Source organism: Rhopilema esculentum, chromosome 19 (assembly GCF_057945365.1).
Source record: "Rhopilema esculentum isolate cy_ngs chromosome 19, ASM5794536v1, whole genome shotgun sequence".
Lineage (NCBI taxonomy): Eukaryota > Metazoa > Cnidaria > Scyphozoa > Rhizostomeae > Rhizostomatidae > Rhopilema > Rhopilema esculentum.
The window spans coordinates 8308849-8329807 of NC_142833.1; the positions used below are offsets into that span (position 1 = coordinate 8308849).

The 20959-nt window shown below is 37.7% G+C and overlaps 1 protein-coding gene across 2 annotated transcripts; it reads left to right on the top strand.

Moving 5' to 3' along the window:
* The first annotated feature begins 823 nt into the window (after positions 1-823).
* Positions 824-20461, top strand: LOC148957986 (adenosine receptor A2b-like). 2 transcript variants are annotated; one of them, XR_016144904.1, is made up of 2 exons: positions 824-16555; positions 16701-20461. XR_016144904.1 is itself a non-coding variant. In XM_089113917.1 (2 exons), exon 2 carries the CDS (start codon positions 17020-17022, stop codon positions 18190-18192), a length of 1173 nt encoding a protein of 390 aa, XP_088970043.1. In that variant the 5' UTR covers positions 869-1233; positions 16701-17019; the 3' UTR covers positions 18193-20461. The 2 variants fall into 2 exon arrangements, 1 of the variants encoding a protein (XP_088970043.1); XM_089113917.1 differs by having other exon boundaries at positions 869-1233.
* The last annotated feature ends 498 nt before the right edge of the window (positions 20462-20959 follow it).

The following is a 20959-nucleotide window of genomic DNA, read 5'->3' on the forward strand; positions in this document are numbered from 1 at the left end:
TTTGCGTATATCAACGGATATTTGTCAGTTGAGCAGCAGCCGAGCTCAAAAGGGGTCGTGGGGGATGTTAAAGTAGTTCAGTGATGTAGTGAATGCTCCCACCACGATTGGCGGGAAAAGGGTTGAAAATTTAACTGAGAATTGAGTTGGAAGGTGCAAGCACTGCGAAGGAGAAGGAGAAAGTAGAAGAAGAAGGAAGGAAAATTGAAGTGCAACAGCGCCTTCAAAGTCAACGTCTTCAAACATTTTGTTTTTGAATGAACATAAGGATGCTGAATACTACAACTTTCTCTTCCTTTATTTATCTGTGGCTGAAGATGAGAGTTTTCTACCTTGCGACTCTCCTAGCACCTTCCCAAAAATGTAATGAAATGATTGGAGATTTGAGAAAAGATCGCACCCTGTGATCTGATTGGAGATGTCAGACAAAATAAAGGGGCCCCCTTATGATCATATTCTCTTGGCCCCTTTCAAGGAGCCACAACTTCCCTGAATGAAATGACGTCCCTGGCCGTTATTACCGCACAGTAACCAACCTGCCAAGAACAAAATCTCAACTTTCACAAACAAGCCTAAATTTAAGGACGGCTTCTTCTCAAAGCATCCTCTAACACCCCTAACCTTCGCACACCATTGCAGATCACCCGATGGTGACGTTTCTTCTGCCCCTTATCATTGGGTCCAATTTTTTGTTCGCGGCTTCACGGCCCCGACCCATTTTCTACTTGCGGTCTTTGAATTTTGCAACGATTTTTCCGCGATTTGCAGCTCTTCGCATAACATGCGTTTTGCATCTATGATGGCATACTGTCTTTCTGCTCTAGCAGATTGCTGCTTTTAGCTGGATTTTACATGGTTTTGCTGGAAGAATTTCCCAAGAATTTGAGCTTTTGCCCGTCTTTCGCTGCTCCCTGGCCGCAGACTTCCTTCCTCATCTGTCAGCAAATAGTATTTGATTGCAAAAGGCTTTACGATTCTGGTATGGATGGCGGATGTTGATCCACCATATAAATATTTCATGAGAGTGCGACTTGCACACATTTCTCGGGATTTTGATCAGCAAAGCACCTCCACTTGCACTAATCTGGGTTCCTTTCGTTGACATAAGCTGTAAATAGCTATAACACATAGTGAAAGTTGACACGAAATACCTCACACAATCATAAAAATAAATGGGCATGGCGAAACAACACATACCAGAGTCAAAGGAAAAAGAATGATTTATTGCCAAAGGTGAGTTTTACTTTCGTGATGCAGGTTTTTCTCTATGAATCTTACTTTGCTAATCAGAGCCCTCAGAATTATTAAAACAGACCATTTCCTGTTGTTGATATTGAATAGAAATTCGGATATGCTTTGCTGAGAATACATCGATCAAAATTGTTGCCACGTTAAGATCATCATTGATAATGAACGACAAAACTAATTTCTTCAATATCTGTTTGATATAAAAAAATGTCATGCTTAGATCACGAAACTTTTCTCCGATGATTTACTCACCTGTTATTGGGACTTACCTTAGATCTTATCGTTAATGTAAATTCTTTATCGCTGTCAACCAAAACAATATGCCGATGGCATGGGATAATAATTTTAAAGCCAACGTTTTCAACCTGTAGCATATTGAGTTTTTTAATTCAAAGATACCCCGAAGTTGTCGGAGCCATTTTTTCACGCTTCCTCAAGTTCAATTGATGAATTTCGTATGAGATCACCTGCTATGATAGGTTAAAAAACAGCCCAGTACCTAAAGCAAATCATTACGGTTTTAGCAAAACAACGCACAATTTTTGAAAACACATTATATATTCCTTTTGAAATATCAACATATCGTGTATTTGGTTTGCCAAACAGAAAACCGCGCACTCTGTTACTGTTTAAAACCGTCTTTGAACTCTGCAGAGTTTGTCAATCACTTAGAATCGTGCTTTTACTTTACTTTCGCTTACCATTCCCTTTGTTTTAAAGCATTCCCTTAAAATCAGAAAGCTTTTGGTCCCGGATTGAGAAAGCCCGTTGTCTCAAATCAAGCCAATTATTTTTCGCTTTCGTTCTGAACATCACGGGTTAAAACTGCCAGTTGACTAGAAAAACAAGACCTGATGCTCTTTCTGCCCCGCTGCAATGATGGGTCTGTTTTGCTATCATCGTTAGTACTAAATTACAAATTGGATTGGAGATAATATTAAAATGTGTTTATAAGATGCACTATACGGTAGATTCTAAACTCTGGCACACATTAGATCGCCGTGGATTCTAGAGCCTCCAAAAAAAGGTGTTACTAAAAAGTAAATCAAAAGTACCATTTTTTAACTCGGTTTCGATGCCAAAGTAATTTTCCAAACGAAAAAATGTAAAACACCACAAAACACTCTAACGACAACTTTTTCGAATAATAAATCTGCATCAAAATTTCATCTTTGCATACACTAGGATCAGTTGCATTGTATACCCCAACACACGGACATGGACAGTTCTCAAACCTTTGGTTTTTTACGGAAAACCTTTCTACAAACCGCCAAGTTAAGCGTTGGCCAAGCTTACAGAAAACTGCCGGGCAAGCAAGACTTGTTCAGACTCATGCCCTCCCACACACACACACATGCACAACATGCACACCCACGGTAGTCTCGTTGCGAAACTGAAGCAGATTGCTTTACTAAAGTAATGCATTTTCAATAGACGCAGTCAAAGATAAGCGTGACATCGAAAGCCTGGTAGTGATTATAAACAAAAATAGTGAATAAGAAGGTCTAAATCTCGTCCTCACTCAACAAAGTCGAACTGATGCATTCTGAACATTTTCTTCATTAACAATTTTTTAGTCATAGTATCAAATCATAGATTTCATGTCATTGAGGAGGAGATTTACACATGTCTAGCAAGACGAGTGAGAAGTTGTGAGAGACCACGAGCGAGCAGTGGAATCGAGAGAGAAGTCAAGCGAGAGGTTAAGTGAGGAGTCGAGTGAGGAGTCGAGAGAGAGTTCGAGTGAAAACTCTAACAGATTTAGAATGAGAAGTCGAGGTAGATGTCGAGAAAGAGGTCGAAAGTGAAGTCCAAAAAGAGGTGTTCTACTAAGGCCGGGGTGCCATCCTAAAAAGTAAACAGGGGGCTGTGCTGTAGGCAAGTTATTAAACCCATTAACACACTAATGTCCACACCTAATATGGTTGCATTTGTGTTAAAGATTCTCTGTTGAGTATATGAAATCATTCAAACTATTCACCGACTCAATGGGGCCCCCTGAAAAGCATCTGAATTTTAACAAAGATTTTTCTATCTTGCAAAGAAAGCAGATCGGTGGAATATTGTTGCCGTTTGGCAAAAAGCAAGAAGGAGTAGCACAACAACGTAAATCATTGGATGAAAATATCCCACCCCTCTGGTTGCTGGCTGGCTTTAACTCGATTTCATCAACGCTAGGATCCGGATAACTTATTAAAGGCAGTTTCTGGAATGAGTGAGACAGCAACCCTTGTATTAAATTGGCACTTTGAACTAGACAGATAGAGGCGAATATGTAACTTTGTGGAAAACGGAAGAGATTTCGGTAAGGAAGGAAGGATGGAACGGAAGGGGGAATGGAGTAGTGCAGAATGAGACGTTCGAAACTTACTTTAGCGCCAACGTTTTCCGTTGGAAAATATGGAACCTACTGATGAATTACTAGCGCTTCGTGGGAGGCGTGGTAATAGAATAGTGTATTGTTCAGTTTGTTATTTCGCTGACGGCTGATGCAAATGTAAATTGTCTTATTTGACAAAAACCTTCTTATTTATTTGCTTTAAGAAACGATTGCGTCACTATTTTTAACTGCGACCCACTGAATGACATTAAGAGGGACGCTTTCGTGCATATTTTATCTCATTGATGCACTTTGGACAACGGAGTGTCTGTTGTAACTCTACGCGTGGGTTCTGTGAAAATCTTCAGCAAATGCCATAGGAATATGATATTTTGTATCGTGGATATTGACTCTAGTTATGAGGAAAATCCGTGTTGGGATTGACTGATCGAATTTCTGTAGGGATTGACTGAGTCTCTAAACAGAGACTGGGACTCTAGCTCAGGCTGAAGATGTCTGCATTAACGTAATCCAGAGTTTTTGTTTACAGATGCCTCTGCACTTTGCAGGCATCAAGTTACTGGTTTTTATAAAAGCACTGTTTTTATATTGCTAGATATCGATGCTGTAACAAAATCTTTAAGTGATGAATTCCGGTCCTCTGATCTCGAAACATTATGCCACTTTGAAAAGCTGGGAGCTTTCTTGTACGTGTTCTCAAATGTATCACTAGCCTTTCGAATTTGATCATATCGTGACGTCACTGCATGATTTATCAAAAGATTGTGACAAAAAACATATGATTAAATGTTATTGAATAATGTTTGATCAGATGGCATGGTAACAACGTACCAAATACACATGTTACCCGTTTGTCATTTTCTGCCTTGGAATGTTTACTTCCCAATAATATGTCATCAAACAAGTACAACAATACATGCATCAGTACGTCAAGCCATACTTTGACATGGGATTGCCGAACAAGCTCTCGAGATTAATTGTTCAGCATCAATGACGAAGTTGAATCGGGTGTGATATGACTGTTAGTTTGATTGCGCAAAGAGGGAAATACAGAGACAAAGTTTCGAATCTACTGCATTGCGAATGCTTATGAGTAAGCTGATCACTTTGTTAGAGACCGAACGAGGGGGATTATCAGCGAAAACATAACTTGAAAGACAGACACGTAATGAAGTATGAAATTGAGAAAAATAAAATGTGATCCGCACCCGCTTATCCCTAACATTGTTCAAGAGTCCAAGAGAGAAATCTTCTAAAGGCTTATTGATAGAAGCCATTTCACAGAAAGTTAGTTTAATTTATAACTCGGGACAGAAGTAACAATGTAAGTTGTTGGGCAAAATTGCGCCCTCATAAAAACATGCCATGGGGATTACCAAGTCAGTTTTGAGGGTAAGTTCCCACGTCATCCTGAGCGGGTTGGGCCATTGGTGCTTCGAAGCAGTTCGCTCGATCTACCATAAACCTTTAACATAAAAAGGTTACTAAGGGAAGCTACACAATCACCCCAAAAATTTTTGATATTGGGGAGAGAATGGACAAGAAAAGCCCCCTTTTCCCCACTTTAAGCTGATATACCAGTCCTACCTAAAAACCATCAAAACGCCAATAGCATAAAAGCGTCTAAAAGTATAAGACGTTTTCACGCTGCTTAAGAAATAAATTCAAACTGTCTGGATTATATCCAACTAGAGCAAAATGTAAATACAATGAAGCAAAACTAGGGTGGGTGTCTCAGTAGAAGATGAACAGGACTTTTGTAACAAATCTTCACGAAGCAAAATGAAATCGACGCTATGTCGAGCCTTTAAATACCCCCATAGTTCAACCAAGAGAATATAATGCTATGTAACCACACACCTCACCCTAGTATTCTAAGCCAAAAAACCTTTGAGGACAGAAGACTCTACAGCATTGCGCATATTTTTGTAAAATGAGTACAAGTAAAACGTGAAGAACAACTTCACAAGAGACCATAACGAATAGCAAACAAATTTCAACTTAAAGGATAAATGTCCCTTGTGAAATTAATTCTGGTGAAATTTCATTTGACCATCATATAACCGTGTCTTCAGTTTTTCCATCAAGTTCTCACCTTTTGAAGTGTGGTACTTACGACGGTGGTCAACCAATTAAACCGCATAGTCCCGGGTTAATTCCACTTGAGTATCTCAGGCAGTCAAAGAACGGATCGCTTCTAATCAAGATTGGTTAAATGCAGCACATATTTCTTATCAAGTTGTAATCCATCATAATTTCGATAAAATGAAGGATCTAAAAAATTATTAAACTATTGAAAAGAGTCAAAGTAATTTTCATGAATTAAAGCCAGCTGTAGGTAAATCATCCTACATAGAAACCATCTTAAATCTATCTACTAAAAATTATGAGTATTTTTCACCAAGAATCGTTTTTGGAATTTATGGAAGAGTCAAATTTTAATCTTGCTGATAATTCTTTGATGCTGATGAATCCTTGAATATATCTAAAATTATTTATTTGCTAATCTTTTGAATTTTTTGTCAATCAGAATTCTTTGTTATATCAGAACCAATAAACGTCTTGCTTTTACCAACTTTTCTGAGTAAATCTGGAAGTAAGACAGGATCTGGTTGTGGTAAAGAAAATTATTTTGTTTTTAATGACTTACTGCCGTTTCTTAGTCGTGTGACTACAAAACGGGTTGAAAACTAAAATGCAAAAAGGGAACAACTGAAAGCCTTAGAGAAGAGCATATAAGCTAAGCTAAGAAACTACAAAGTCAGTATCCAGATTCCGATAATTGCAATTAAATACAAAGGCCTACTACTTTGTAGAAAGATGCTTAGCGAATTTTCATTTAGTAAATGGTAACCGACAGCTACGAAGTTGACTTAAGACATCTGTCTTTTAACAATCGGCCAATCAGTAAGCGTGATGCCACTCACACGCTCATTGATTGGCTAATTGTATTAGGAAACATGGTTAAGCCATTCCCGTATCTTTCGATTGCCTTTAAAATTTTGATGCGTAAAGGGAAATCAAAGTCATCGTCAGCTTCTTTGTAAAAGTCTAAAGCACCTTTTTGAAAAGTCCCTCTCTTGTCATATAATACGTAGATGACACAAAAATCGCATTTGTATAAAATTTGAAAAACAGTTGGAAATAGAAGTAGAAAACAGTTTTTGTCTGTTAATTTGAATGTGAAAAATAGTTGAACATGTGGTAGGAAATTTTTTTTGTCTGTTGATAGACATCAGATTGTTGCTGTATATTTTGATTCGAATCTGCAAAAAAATTATGATTAAAATCAAACAATCACTTTGAATTTTAAATTGTAAGATATTTTATTTTTTAATAACATTTTAAGATTTAAATATAAAGAGCTAAGACCTGTTCAATGCATAGTTGAAGTGAAATTTCAAAACACGTGAAGAAGTTAGTTGTCCTGTTGTCTTTATCTCCTGGCAAGAAACAGGTAGATACTAGGCTAAGTGAAGCAAGGTTTGCTTATCATTCCAGGGCTTCCTCTTTGATTGATACATGTATGTACCAAAGTTAAAGCTTCGAGAAATGTATTATCATCGTATAAGGGAGGTGACACATAATATCTATGCGAGTACGATGACCAATCTATAGAAACACAATAATTTATTCGCACTATCATTTAAAGGACAAGTGACACTCTTTTGGCGCCAATTTTTTTTTCTTTTAACTTAAAGTAAAATGCTGTATGAGAGTGTTGTTGAAATATTTTTCCTTTCTGCTTTCATTTTCCTACTTAAAAACCCTTTTAAAATTATGGCGGGAAGTGAATCACGTGACACCGTGACGTAGATTGTGATAATCTGTTATTGCTGCTACTGGTATACAGTGCAATATTAATGTTTACAACACGCTTGTAAACGAATTTAGTTCGTTTGGACCTGTCGCATCGTGTTTCGAAAACTCTCTATCAATGATAGGAAAATTCCGAGTTATCACAATGAACGTCATAGGGTCACGTGATAAAAAGCAAAATCGCGCCTCCTGCGCCCCCTGATTAGAATTTTTTGTTCTAAACCAGGAAAAACTTACTTCTAAACGATGGTCTATAAGTTGATAAAATATAGGGTGAAAAGTGTGTCACTTGTCCTTTAATGTTATACGATTTCTCTTTCTTATCTACTACCTCTTATAAACAGAAGCTTTGAAATCGATTCTAGCGCTAACACTGTTGTGTAAGAGGAATAAAAACAGCGATGAATCCTTTTGTCGAATTCACTTTACTCCTCAGTAACCACTCACTTTGAAAGCGATGATCCCAGTCTCAAAAGGTGAGGACGTAAAAGGGTTATGTAATCTTTCCTCTAACAAATAAAGTCATTTCGACACTTAGTAAAACGATACGGGATCACTTCAAATCTATAGACTGACATGTTTGTTATATGAAATTCCACAAAAGTACCCTGATAATGCATTTTACAAACGTGGTGTTATTAGCCGAAAAAGAATCAAATCAAAAAGATATTAAGTGGCTTTAGAACAAGACGATTTTTAGCCAGCATTTAAACTTCAACCTCCACGAAAGAGGAAAGAGTTTTCTCTGCACGCGTTTCTTCTTCCTGGGGATTGAAGCCTAAATTAAGTAAAATATTTAAAGGAAAACGAAGTAATTATAGTCACATATTACGTCACATATTAAAGATCAGGAAAAACCTTACTACTCAGCACCTGTAAGCCTCATTAATAAAGACTTTTCTCAAATTTGAACTTCTTGAATAAAAGCTAGAGCTTGAAGGCAAGATAGTCAGGCTAAAACTTGCAAGCCAGCAATTGGCTCTGTGGCGCATTTTCAATTGAGAAACCTTTGAGTATTAGTGCTGCGTTGACGATTAGAGATTTGACAATGGCCTATTGCATAATCAGGGGCGTCGCGTGACCATTCGCGCTGGGGATGTAAGAGATGCAAAACCATATTTTACCGACAAAAGTTCTTTTGTTACATGAATATTTTGTTATAAATTTAATTCTACCGACGAGTTCTCTGAAATTTGCGGGTTAGGGTGTACACCCCCCTCCCGCACGCTACACCCCTGTGCAGTGGCGGGGTGGCTATGTTTTCCCTGGGGTGGCCAAGTCGATTTTTGCGCCCTATCTATATATCGTCACAGAATACCGTGGTTATATAAAGCATGTGTTTCTAGAAGGGAAATCGATTTTTGCAACTTGAATGCAAAATTTCATAAATAAAGTTTGACTAAAATGCGAATATGTATGGAAAAGTTATGTTATCCTAACATTTGACCTTCTCGATCGTGGTTCGGTAAAATATCAAGCTATTTTGAATTGGCTTATAAGCGTGTAATCGCATATATGATGTATGATATACAAACATGGTTCAAGTTTGTTATTGTTATTGTTATTGGTTCAAATATACATACAACATTACAATCATTTAATGAATTCAGAAGAAAAATGCTCCTACAAGTCCACTTCAAGGACACCAAAAGTGATACAACTGCCTCTCCATTTAGGGGGAAATCGAGTTGGGAACCTGAATCTGTTCGAAACCCCAACATTTACAAGTATCTTGATAACGTACACTCAGACATTTTAAACCTATACACACAAAACTACTACAACCCTCTAAATATTTCAAAAGAGGAGCAAGAGGCCATTCGTAGCCTAAAACAAATAGACAATATTTCAATAAAAAAAGCCGACAAAGGAGGCAAAATTGTACTATGGCCTAAAGACATGTATTTACGCGAGGCCACAAAACAACTTGATGATGCAAACTTTTACAAAGAACATCCAGTAGATCATACAATCGAAACATCCGCCGAGATTACAACTTTTTTAACACATCTCCTCCACAACTACCGTATTGATGAAACACTTTTCGAATATCTTAAACCTAACACGAAGGTTCGAACACCGGTATTCTATTTGTTACCAAAAATTCACAAGGAGGGCATCCCAGGGAGGCCTATACTGTCGGGTTGCGGCTCCCCTACGGAGAAACTCTCGTCATATCTTGATCACTATCTTAGACCGATAGTCGAGGAAAGTGCCTCATATATAAAAGACACCACTCATTTTTTACAACAAATATTCGAAATACACACTAGCATTCCACCAAACTCGTGGCTGGTTACGCTAGACGTCAAATCTCTATACACCAACATCCCCCAGGACGAGGGGATCGAGGCATGCCTCGAGGCCATCCGGAATTATTATGGGGACACCCCGCCAATGCGTACAAGTTACATCAAACAAATGATGGTATTCATACTTAAACACAACTATTTTACCTTTAATGGTAGATTTTATCAACAAATTCAGGGCACTGCAATGGGGAGCCCCTTCGCTCCCAACTATGCCAACATATTTATGACAACTATAGAACAACATATTTTACAAAATGCCCCAATGGGGCGTACTCCAATGTTTTGGAAAAGATTCATCGACGATATAATTTTCATTTGGCCACACACCCTTGAGGGCCTACAAAATTTTATACAATACACCAACACCGTCCACAAAACAATAAAGTTTGAAGCAAATTATTCCAATTCAAATATACACTTCTTGGATACAATAATAAACTTACACAAAGAGGGGGGAATTACCACCTCACTCTACCAAAAACCAACAGACACTTGCAATCTCTTACACGGTGATTCCTTCCACCCATGGAGTTGTAAAACTGGAATCATTTACAGCCAGGCCTTACGTTACAGAAGAGTTATCACAAGGGACGAAGAGCTATATTCAAAATTACAAGAATTAAAAAACAACCTCATCATAAGGGGATATCAGATCAATGATATAAATGAACAGTTCAATAAGGTCATTAGACTATCGCAATCGCAGCTACTTGAATCTAAACAAATAAATGACGGCAGTTTCTCCACACCGAAAGGCTCTGTTTTACCCTTCATTATACCCTATGACAACCGCACCATTCACATCCGCGAAATTCTCAAAAAACACTGGAATATTATAACAAAGGATAAAGAATTACAAAACATATGGTCAAAAACCCCCATTCTCGCCTTACAAAGGCACAACAACCTTGGAGATTGGTTAACTCATACTAAATTTTGAGCATCATATGACATTGTAAGATGCCTCGATACCACACCATCAACATTACTATTATGTCACACCAGACTCCAATGCTTTTTCTATTCGCGATTTATCTGCATAAACAAGATATCCTAATTTTATAACCATTTGTCTATATATGCAACATACTTCTACATTCAAAGGATGATACATGCCTCTATGGCTACAATATACATATTTTATATACACTGCTACAACATATTAACACACCTTTGCTGGCATCATCCCTGGACGCAGGGGTGAGGGGGCACCCAGGTGTAAAAGAGCATACTGATCATAAGCCCCGAAATGCTCTGCCTGGTGGATTAGCTGAGGAGCTAGCAAGGACTCATAATCACAAAATATATCATACAGATGTGTATATACATGTATAGATATATTGATATGTTTGTGTACATATATAACACTCTGTATGAAAGAGAATAAACAGTATAGAATGCCTATGCTGAAACACGCCCCTTTAATGCGGGTACAGTACTTCAATAGCATACTGGCTCCCAGGTTTCGTTCGGCACAAGACTGTGGGACAGCGCCCGGTACAGCAGGGCTGCGGTTGGTATTACACCATTTTTTCTTAGTTTTCTGACAAGCTGAGCTTGTTATTTGTATGGTTTCAAACAAACAAATGTTGATTGGGTCATGGCAGCGCAACATGCTTCGATTATAGAATCTCGCGTTATTTTAGATTGTTCACAGCAAGTTATAGCGAAATGTTCTACCCGTGTACGATCACTTTTGATGTTACTAGCCAAATATTACAAGCAAACAATTTTGGCGCCCCCTTAACTCCATTTGCGCCCCTATTCAGGGGGGGCCATGGCCCCCCTGGCCCCCCCTGCCACCACGCCACTGCCCCTGTGTATAATGCAAACAAATTGGAATTTTATTCATCGGGACATAGTGACTTTAAGAACTGAAACACGTCCCCGCTGCCCAATGATTTTGTAAAAAACATAACATTTCATAGTGACCTTTACAGTAAACTAATTAAATAGGAAAGTCAGTGGTCCTAAGAAGGTCTTGTCAGCAACGATCTATCGTGATTGACTTGGTCTCCTAGACAATAAGAAGATACAAAGAAATTCGTTGGTTTTTTGCAGAAAATTGGAATTTGATTCAGTGTAGGAGTGATTCAATGACTCCGTGTAGTTTGCTTGAAATCCCAGATCCCTAACACCAAATGGTTTTAAACCTTTCTCGGTGCTTCATTCACGTCGTCATTAAATCTCGTGGCCTCAGATGCAACGATTTCCAAGAGAAAGCTATGAAATGTTTGGTACTTTTTGCAATTTTTCAGTTCACTTCTTTTTCCATTGTACAGATCCCCGACACCTAACAAAGTTGGTATTGCTGCCTGTTTCACTATTCCCCAAAATATTGCTTTGCGCTTTGCGGTGCTTTGAATTTCCACAATCTTTCCTTACTCTTGTTGCATTTAGCTTCCTTCTTCAGAGGAGTTTTTCGTTATATATCTTTAGCTAGGTTAAACTTTCCATGATTGATCAACATAAAAACTACAGTTAATTTTGCCATATATTCCAGTATCATGAAAAAGTCTGTTAGTCTTAAAGTTGTCAGTCCGAAATTTTCGAGAATGTTCGAAAGTTTTCCATCGGTCACAGTACTCGTGTGGCTATCATTGCTAGAATATTGCTAGCATACCAAGTCACCAAAGGAAGAATATTTACAAGCCTATGTGCTCTTGAATAATATCTACTTTTACAGTTAAAATTTTCGGTTATCATTCTCTTAATTGATTGGTACCTTAACATCGATAAAGGCTTATGCACGGCAGCAGTCTTGATCGATCTAAAGAAGGCCTTTGACACAGTTGATCATGAGATACTTTTGAGTAAACTCAAATACCATGGTGTTAAAGGCATAGAGTTCCAATGGTTTTGTTCATACCTTACCAACAGGATGCAATTTTGTAGAGTTAACGGACAAAAATCTAGAACCGAGGCTGTAAAGTGTGGGGCTACTCAGGGATCCTGTCTTGGACCCCTCCTCTTCTTGGTATATTTTAACGATCTATCAAAATGCCTGAGGTATTGTCATGCATCTATGTATGCCGATGATACCAGTATCTATTTTGCATCAAATTCTGTTTCAGAGATTCTCTCTCTTTAGGTGCCTGTCATGGCCTTCCACTCTAACCTGCTCTTAGCTGTCTTGATCAATTCACATATCCAATTCTTGGTCTTCCTTTTTCTTTCTTTCCTTCTATCTTTCCAGTAACCGCTAGGTGTTCCAAGCCTTCCCTTCTCACCACGTGCCCAAATAACTCCATCTGATTTTAGGGGTCATTTGCATTTTTCGATCTTTGAGTATGCTTTGCATTTTGTGAAACGTTTCTTTGGCAATACCGATTCCTCTCTTTATCTCTGCATCACATTTACCGTCTGTTATCAAACTTCCTGGGAGTTGAACTTCTCTACCTGCTTGATGTTGTTCCTCTCTACCTTTAGATTACATCTTAGGCGTATGTTGCTTTTGCTGATGATCATACTTTGCGTTTTCTTGAAGTTGATAGAAAGGCCCACTTTCCTACTCTCTTCCACTACTTTGTTCAGAAGTGCTTGTAGCTTCTCTTCTGATATTGCTATGATCGCTGTATCGTCTGCGTATCTTATATTTGTACTGTTTCTTCCCCCAACAATAAGTCCTTCCAATTCGTGTTGTTCTGTTGAAAAGGTCTGGTGAAAAGACGCACCCTTGTATAATTCCCCTACGCACTTTTGGGCTGTAGGTTACGTATCACAACGATACAATACCAATCATGTTATGATTCGTAGATCGTGGGACAATGCCTTAGATCGAGTCGTCAAATTTGTCAAACCGTGCCATGACGTAACGGGACGATCCACGGGTACCTGACGGTACGATCCATGTATCACGGTACGGTCTATCGGTTGTCATTTTGTCCATGATGTGACTCCATAACATCAGCTGGTCAGAGATGTTTCTCAACATGTTTCTATGTGTATTTTGTATACACGCTTCTTTTTATAAGAACCAGTAATTTTAGGTTCAAGCTGAGAGTTCTTAGTTTTTGCAAAAATCTGACGCTAGGTCTTTCTTAATTTGTTCCTAAATTATTAGGGTGCAAGCAGTGCGATTGCTAGAGGTGTTCAAACATCACTTGCCAACAAAACGAGTGAGACAACATTTGTTTGACAATAAGATTGAATATTCACCGAAAAGCACAACACATGGCTAAAAATCCTCATTTTTGGGATAAAATGTTGTTCAGAATTGCATTTTACAATAGCTCAGCCTTAGCTTGTTTTTAATTTGTTCTCAACATTTGATGCACAGTTGGCAAGCTTCTACCCTTTTCATATAGGGTGTTGATGTCGACTTTGGAGTTCTTTCTCTCTTTGCGAATCCCCACCTTGGATGTCACAGTTCTTTCTCCGTAAGTTTCTTCTCTGAAAGCTTGTTCCTTAAAATTATCTATTAATTCTTTATCTCCATCTGCACTAATTATTGTTTTTATTTGAACGATATGCTGCTAGTAGCAGTGATGGATCTCAAGGGTTGCGGCAACTAGGGGCAGTTGCCCCTCTCTCACCGAGTGGAAACAAGTCTGGCACTTCTTTTATGGAAATTGTGCACCCCTTTTGAAGAATGAGAATGAGACCCAGGTGAAAACGTTTCTGAGACCTATAGGTTAATCTACTTCAAGGATTACCTCAAAGTTTCCTTGTTCATTCCAACTTGGTAACCAGGAAGATAACAAAGGCTATCCATAAAATTGTGTTCTGTTCTGTAATTCCTGCCTTCATTCAAAAATTGTTCAATTTTCTTGCGCTTAAAAGTTGTCATTTGTTTCATCCAAATTGCAAATTGTTGTCAAATAGTGTAAAGGACACTTGGCACGATAGATCTTTTGAGTTTTTTGTCCTAAACTTACCTAACTAAATCGTATTATCAGTATATTGTAATTAAAAGTTTTTGAATTATCAATATGAAATGAAATGAAATGAAGTTCAGTTAAAATATTTTCTCCAGCGAGGGAAGGGCCCGTATATTTTTTTACACAGTGCCCGGGTGGCGATCGCCACTTTGCCACCCGGGCCAGGCCGCCCCTGAGTCTGCAGGCAGACTCTGTAAATGCACCATAAAGGTTGAACTGTTCAGTGTTTCTTCAAATACGGCTTCTGTTGGTACTCTGGCCGAAATTGGAAAAAGTTTTATCTTCCTAACAATTATAAAGACAGTCGCTCATTTTCGGTCTACTTGATAACAATGATAAAATCTGCGCTTTATATAAAGTGAGCAGTAGACTCCGTAGTTTCAAATGTTTTACACCTGCTATCAATTCTTTCGCAATGATTTATCCAAAGCACATAGCTTTCAACATTTCCCTTATTCCCATTTAAAAGGTTTTCCTTTCTTTTTAAGTGAAAAACAAATGTTATGAACCATTGTGAGCTAAGAACTATTTAGATTTATACCTGTCCAATCAGAATTTGAGATCCTATTTGATCTTCTTAACAAAAAATTTAAAGAACATTTTCAAGCACGCGTGTCTAGAAGTCCCGTTTATTTGTCATCAATAGAGCCGCGCCCACAGCCGCAGATTTGCTAGCAGTCCTTTACAAGATCGTTTTTACTCGGGTTTCAATTGTACTGAATTTTACCGTTCTCTTGAATAAAATTTTTAGTGTTTTGCTTTATTTATTCTTTTCTGAAAAGTAGTTTCATTACCAAACTTCGATATACTTTTCTTAACCACGTAAGAAAACCTCATAGAGTTAGGAAACGTTCACATTACAAGGAATGGCACGGAATGGAAGGAATGATCAGTGATTAGGGTCGCTGACTAAAGACACAGGGGTCAGTGGTTTGAGTCCCTGGCATGAACAAACCTTCCCCCAGAGTGAGGAGAGTCGCCAGCTCTCTGTATTTCCAGGCGTGTAGGAAAAACAAGACGTGGTCACATCGAGAGAAAGTACCAGGACACTGCTCGATAAGCACAGCTTTTCAGTGTTCTATAACTACTTTCGGAAGCTAGGTAGCAAACAATACAGGAATTGAAAGGGACTAAAATTCTTATTGCTATCCCAATCTTCAAAAAAGTTAAAGATTCAATTTTATAACAATTGTCATTTAACATACTTTGAAAAGAAAATGTTTTGTCTGTTTTCAAATTATTCACAAGTGATTCAAGATTTTTGATATCTAACGCATTATGGTGCAAACTATAGTGCTTTAAGTTAAAGACAAACTTTTGTTTTCCTTCCATTTCGACTAAGATTTATACAGTGGCATTCACTCATATCTAATTAATGGTATTTTCGATAATCCCGTTATTTTATCAAAATATTTCACAATCATTTTCTTTTGTTTGCATCAAATAAGAACGCCATTTCTGATTTAAGACGAATTCTGAAGCGTTAATCCCTTTCCATTAACATTTTATCTGTTTTGGTAACAATTTTTGCATTATCATGTTACTGTTTAAACAGTTGGATAAATTTATTTTCGACAGCGAGCATTGAGATAATCTGTATTGTTTTTGTACAAATCCTTATTTTTGACACAATTTTCATATACAATATTAGGGTTTCCTATTTGCATTACAAAAGGGTTTATTTTCTGGGAAGACATACATTCAAAGATACTTTTTGTTCTATATTGCGCATTCTGTTGATTGACGTTTCAATACCCCCCTTGAAGTATTACAGTTACTAGATTTTATAGCTGAAAGACAGTCTGTCAAAATGGGGAGCTCTTTGCATTCTTAAAGTTTCACCGCAGTCGTATCTTACACCAAGACAACTATATCTTACCATACCATATATCTTAGGCCCTGGCCATACCATAGATTGTTCCGATGGTTGTTACTTCCCTGTTGCCAAGAAGACGGTATGCTGCCTAAATTGTTTGCTTATTTTAAAGGTATTAAAATGTGATTGATTCATCTCAACGGGTGGTTAGTTTTCTCAATGCATGTTGTATTGGAGGATTTAAAGAACTTTGAAATTATCTCATTCAAAATTTTATATTGCAGGTGAGAAATAGATGATTTGAAACGCATCTATAGAAGCAGTTGTTGCTAACACTGGTGAATACAGCGGCAACTTCGTTCTACAGTGACAAGGTATATATGGACAGTCGTACTTATTTGTGATCATAAATCATCAGCTGCTTTTTAAGGAAAACTTCAAAGGAACGTGCTCATTTAAACAGATACATCAACAGTTCACACTGACATTAAATTGGTAATACTGCCAGTGTTTCTCAAAAGTCGATGAATCATCAAAGTTGAGAAAGCAGGATCGAAGTGCAATTGTGATTTTATCAAAGAGATCAAATTTCGTGGTACCGACATGTCTTTGAATTATACCACGTTTCCTTTGACTGACAACTTTACGTTAACAACTCCAGTGAATGGAACGCCTCCATGTGTTTATCTAAAAGTTGATGCTGGCACAGTCACGTATGCAGCTTTTATGGTACTAGTAATGATAGTGGCGCTTCTTGGCAATTCACTTGTCTGCATTGCTGTTGGTCTGTCGCCAAAACTAAGACAAGACCCTACCACCTACTTCATTATCTCTCTTGCAGTGAGTGACATGGCTTTTGCCATATTTCAAGCTCCAATGAAGATTTCTATAAAGCTCAATAATAACAATTTTTGTTTCGGTATCGGTGCTTGTCTGATGCTGGTTTTATCAGACCTGATCTTAACACCAGCGACTATAATCACTTTGTTTGTTATCGCTGCTGACAGATTTTACTGTATCGACAAACCATTCTTGTACCAAGAGAAAGTCACCAAGAAAAAGGCTAAGATCGTGGTCGCGTTGATTTGGCTATGTGCTTGTATCGTAGCTTCTCTTTTCCTTTTTAAATGGGATGACCCAAGCCAGCCATCAGTCAAAGGCCCAGGTTGCATTACGGACAACAAGTATTTCTATTCAATGCTTAACTTCCTAGTCATCTTAATCCCACTGGTTATAATGGGTATAATGTATTCGATTATACTGAGAATAGCTCTGTCGCATATACGAGCTATAAAGAAGACAAGTCGGTTGCTGACAGTTCAGGATGAAAACGAGAACAGGCGCTCCTCCAAGATGTCCCAGCGACGGGCGCATCGCGAACTACGCGTTACGGCCACATTAGCTATGGTTTACGGGGCGTTTGTCATATGCTGGCTGCCAATGTGCATCGTGAATATAATAATGGGTATCAAAAAAGAAGTTCTTCTCGGTTCGTATCGGAAAGTACCTGAAATCTTTGTGATCATTTTTGACTGTCTACCAATGGTTTCTACGGCGGTAAATCCAATTATCTACAACTTCACCAACAAACAATTTCGAATGGCATTTAAAGTAGCGATGCATCGTTTACTTGGAAATAGGGAGATATTGCGCAGAGCAACAGTCATTAAAGAGTTAGGGTCATATGGCAAAAAAGAAGCACGCTTTCAGAGAGCTGCCACCATGGAAATGCGGCATGTGAATGGAGACAAAGACAAGGTTCTTCCGCGGCTTTAGGGCTGTCAACAGTTGTAGTTAATCTTTGAAGAACTCTGTTTTTCTGATACATAAATTAATCATAAATACATTGACGTCAAATAAGGGTATTACCGGCTCAAGTTTAAAAAGGAAACTATTATCACAAAGCCTGCGTTACTTGAATGTATATCAGTTTTAACAGAATTTTAGTAAATTTTGACAGCAGTTGATTGAACTAAAGATCCGGATTTGCTCAGATCCTCGCACTTATGTTCCGCTAACAGCTTTTTAAATTATAAATATGGATATGAAGGAAGTCGGAGAAATTTTCTTATGGAATAAACGCAAGTTTTTGCGGATAACATCTGCTTCTGGAATACCATTAGTCTTATTGAGTAAATGACCTGCCTGTTTGTAACGAAGCCTGTGAAAGAGTTTTGATTTTGACCAAGGTGGAAATAGTTTCAAATTTTCCTTCTGTTGATTATCTCAATTTGGCACCTTTCGCTTTAAACAATTTATTTGAATATAAACAGCTAAGTGAGTGTTGATAAGATCTGTTTTTGTTTCATGAAAATGATTACACTGTTCTATTAATGTACGAAAGACCCTTGGAAAGAAATGATGTCTTGTGTAGTATTTTAGGGAAACTCTGTTGTATGAGATTCAGATTCAGATTGTAAAAATAACATCTTCTATTCAAAGGGCACTCAAGGTTTTCAACTTGTGCCGTGACAAATGGAACAGGCGTGCAGTAGAATGACGCCTGTGAAAACAGAAAAGTTTTTCCTAAATTAAATTTCGAACAGCAATTAACCATGACATTGCTAAATACTTTTTGATGGTACAAATCTGAAAAATGGCTTTGAAAAGAGCAAACATTTTGAACCATACGAAAGCTTTTCATCTGGCACTCTTTACAGCATAAAACGTCAGAACATAAATCGAAAACTCTAAGCCAATCAGAAACCCGAGCACAAGATAGTTGCCCAATCAGAGCCGCTTGCCTATACTCTGAGGAGTTTCATTGGAGGAAAAACTTTAGTATTTTTCAAAATTTTTGCCTTTTTTGCATTTTTGATATTGCTCCTTTAGTTCTAAAAAACTGGACCCGGAGGGGGGAGGGTAGCTAAGCCTAATTTTTTTTGGGGGGGGGGGCGTTCCATTCTGGTTAAAAAATTTGGACCCACAATTCTGCACATGTCTGAAAAAATTTTCCCCAAATTCGGCAAAATAAAAAACATTTTAAAGCACAGCAAAGTCATCAAACAATTTTTGCATGTTCTTTGTCCCAAAATCTCAACATAACACAATTCTAACTGGACATTCTTTTTGTTAATGCTAATTCTCCCTCTGAATGACTTTGCAACATGTTTCCAAAGTAGTTCCCATAATTCTGCATGTTTCTTCAAATAGTAACCATAGTTCCGCACATATTTCAAAAACTGATACCGATTATTCCACACTTTTCAAACGAATGATGCCACGTCTCCGTACCTTCGAACATGTTGGGGGTACCCTCTCCCCTGCAGTACTAGACAAAGCCCGCATTGTTGTGAAGAGGTTTTCAGAAATGGGTCCAGGTGTCAATTATTTCTTTGGGGGTGCAGGGTGGTAAAAACGAAGGTGAACCCCGAATCTTTAAAACCTGGCTTTTGATGCTCCAAACAAAATACCTCGTCAGTGAACGTATAAAAAATGTAACTGCGAAGTAGTAATGAAATGTAACTGAGTACTGCGAAGTAGTAATGAAACTCGTATAAGGCAATCACTAATAGCAAATACTTTTGAAGATGCCACTGCAAAGTACTTTGATGCCTTACCTGGACCCATAAAATCTCAGTCTAGCTTCATAACGTTCTGTTCCAACTTGAAGAAGCATTTATTTGCAAAAGCAAACAACAAATTGGACTAAAAAAACATTATTTCTTTTTTTAATTATGTAACTGTAATTAACTTTTGAACTTGTAATTTTACTTTGCTTTACATCTTAGAGGTGAAGGGCCACACTTGTAGTGGATATGCTCGATTGTACCATTGTTATTATTATTATTATCATTATTGTTATTATTAAATGTTGAGAAGCACAGTTATCCTTTATCTGTAATTTACATACCTTCTTCGATTGTGAATGCATACATCATTGTCCATCTTGGTTGTAAAATATTGCGTATCAGTTAACAGTTATTGAATTTATCTGAATACTGATCAAGGGCATGCTTGTATATCAAAAGCAACTTTCGAAATTTATCATTTTTTGTATAGTTGTAGTAGTTTTTAATATGTTACAATTATCAATACCTTCCAACCTTGTGTGCTTATTTCTGGAACTAATGTCCATTTGTCTAGTTTCACTAAATCTCTATAAAGCTTGTTTGTTTTTTTAAATACGTAACTATATGCTGCGATTGCAATTGAAAATTAATGGAAACACAATAAGAGCTGTTTTACTCCTTGCTTTTGGCCATGTTGCGCTAACGGATCCGTTCGTCTTTGGTTTTTTTCTGATAATTCAGATTCATTAGTCTGTATTTAAAAATGTCGATGCTATGTTTTTTAGGCCATTGGAAATTTTCGCTTGAATTGATTGCTTTTGAGAGAACGGGCTGTTGCTATCGGCAGCCTCAAAGCATTTGAATAATTGAAAACTCCTCGCATTATTAGCAAAGGCAGGGTGGTTGCTGAACACACTTAGGGGAAGGTGGGGGAAATCAATGGGGGAATTCAATGATTTGCCAACGAGATTTGGTGTAATCAAAGTTTTTACAGTTGTTTTGAGATTCTGCACTTTATAAATCAAAATTCA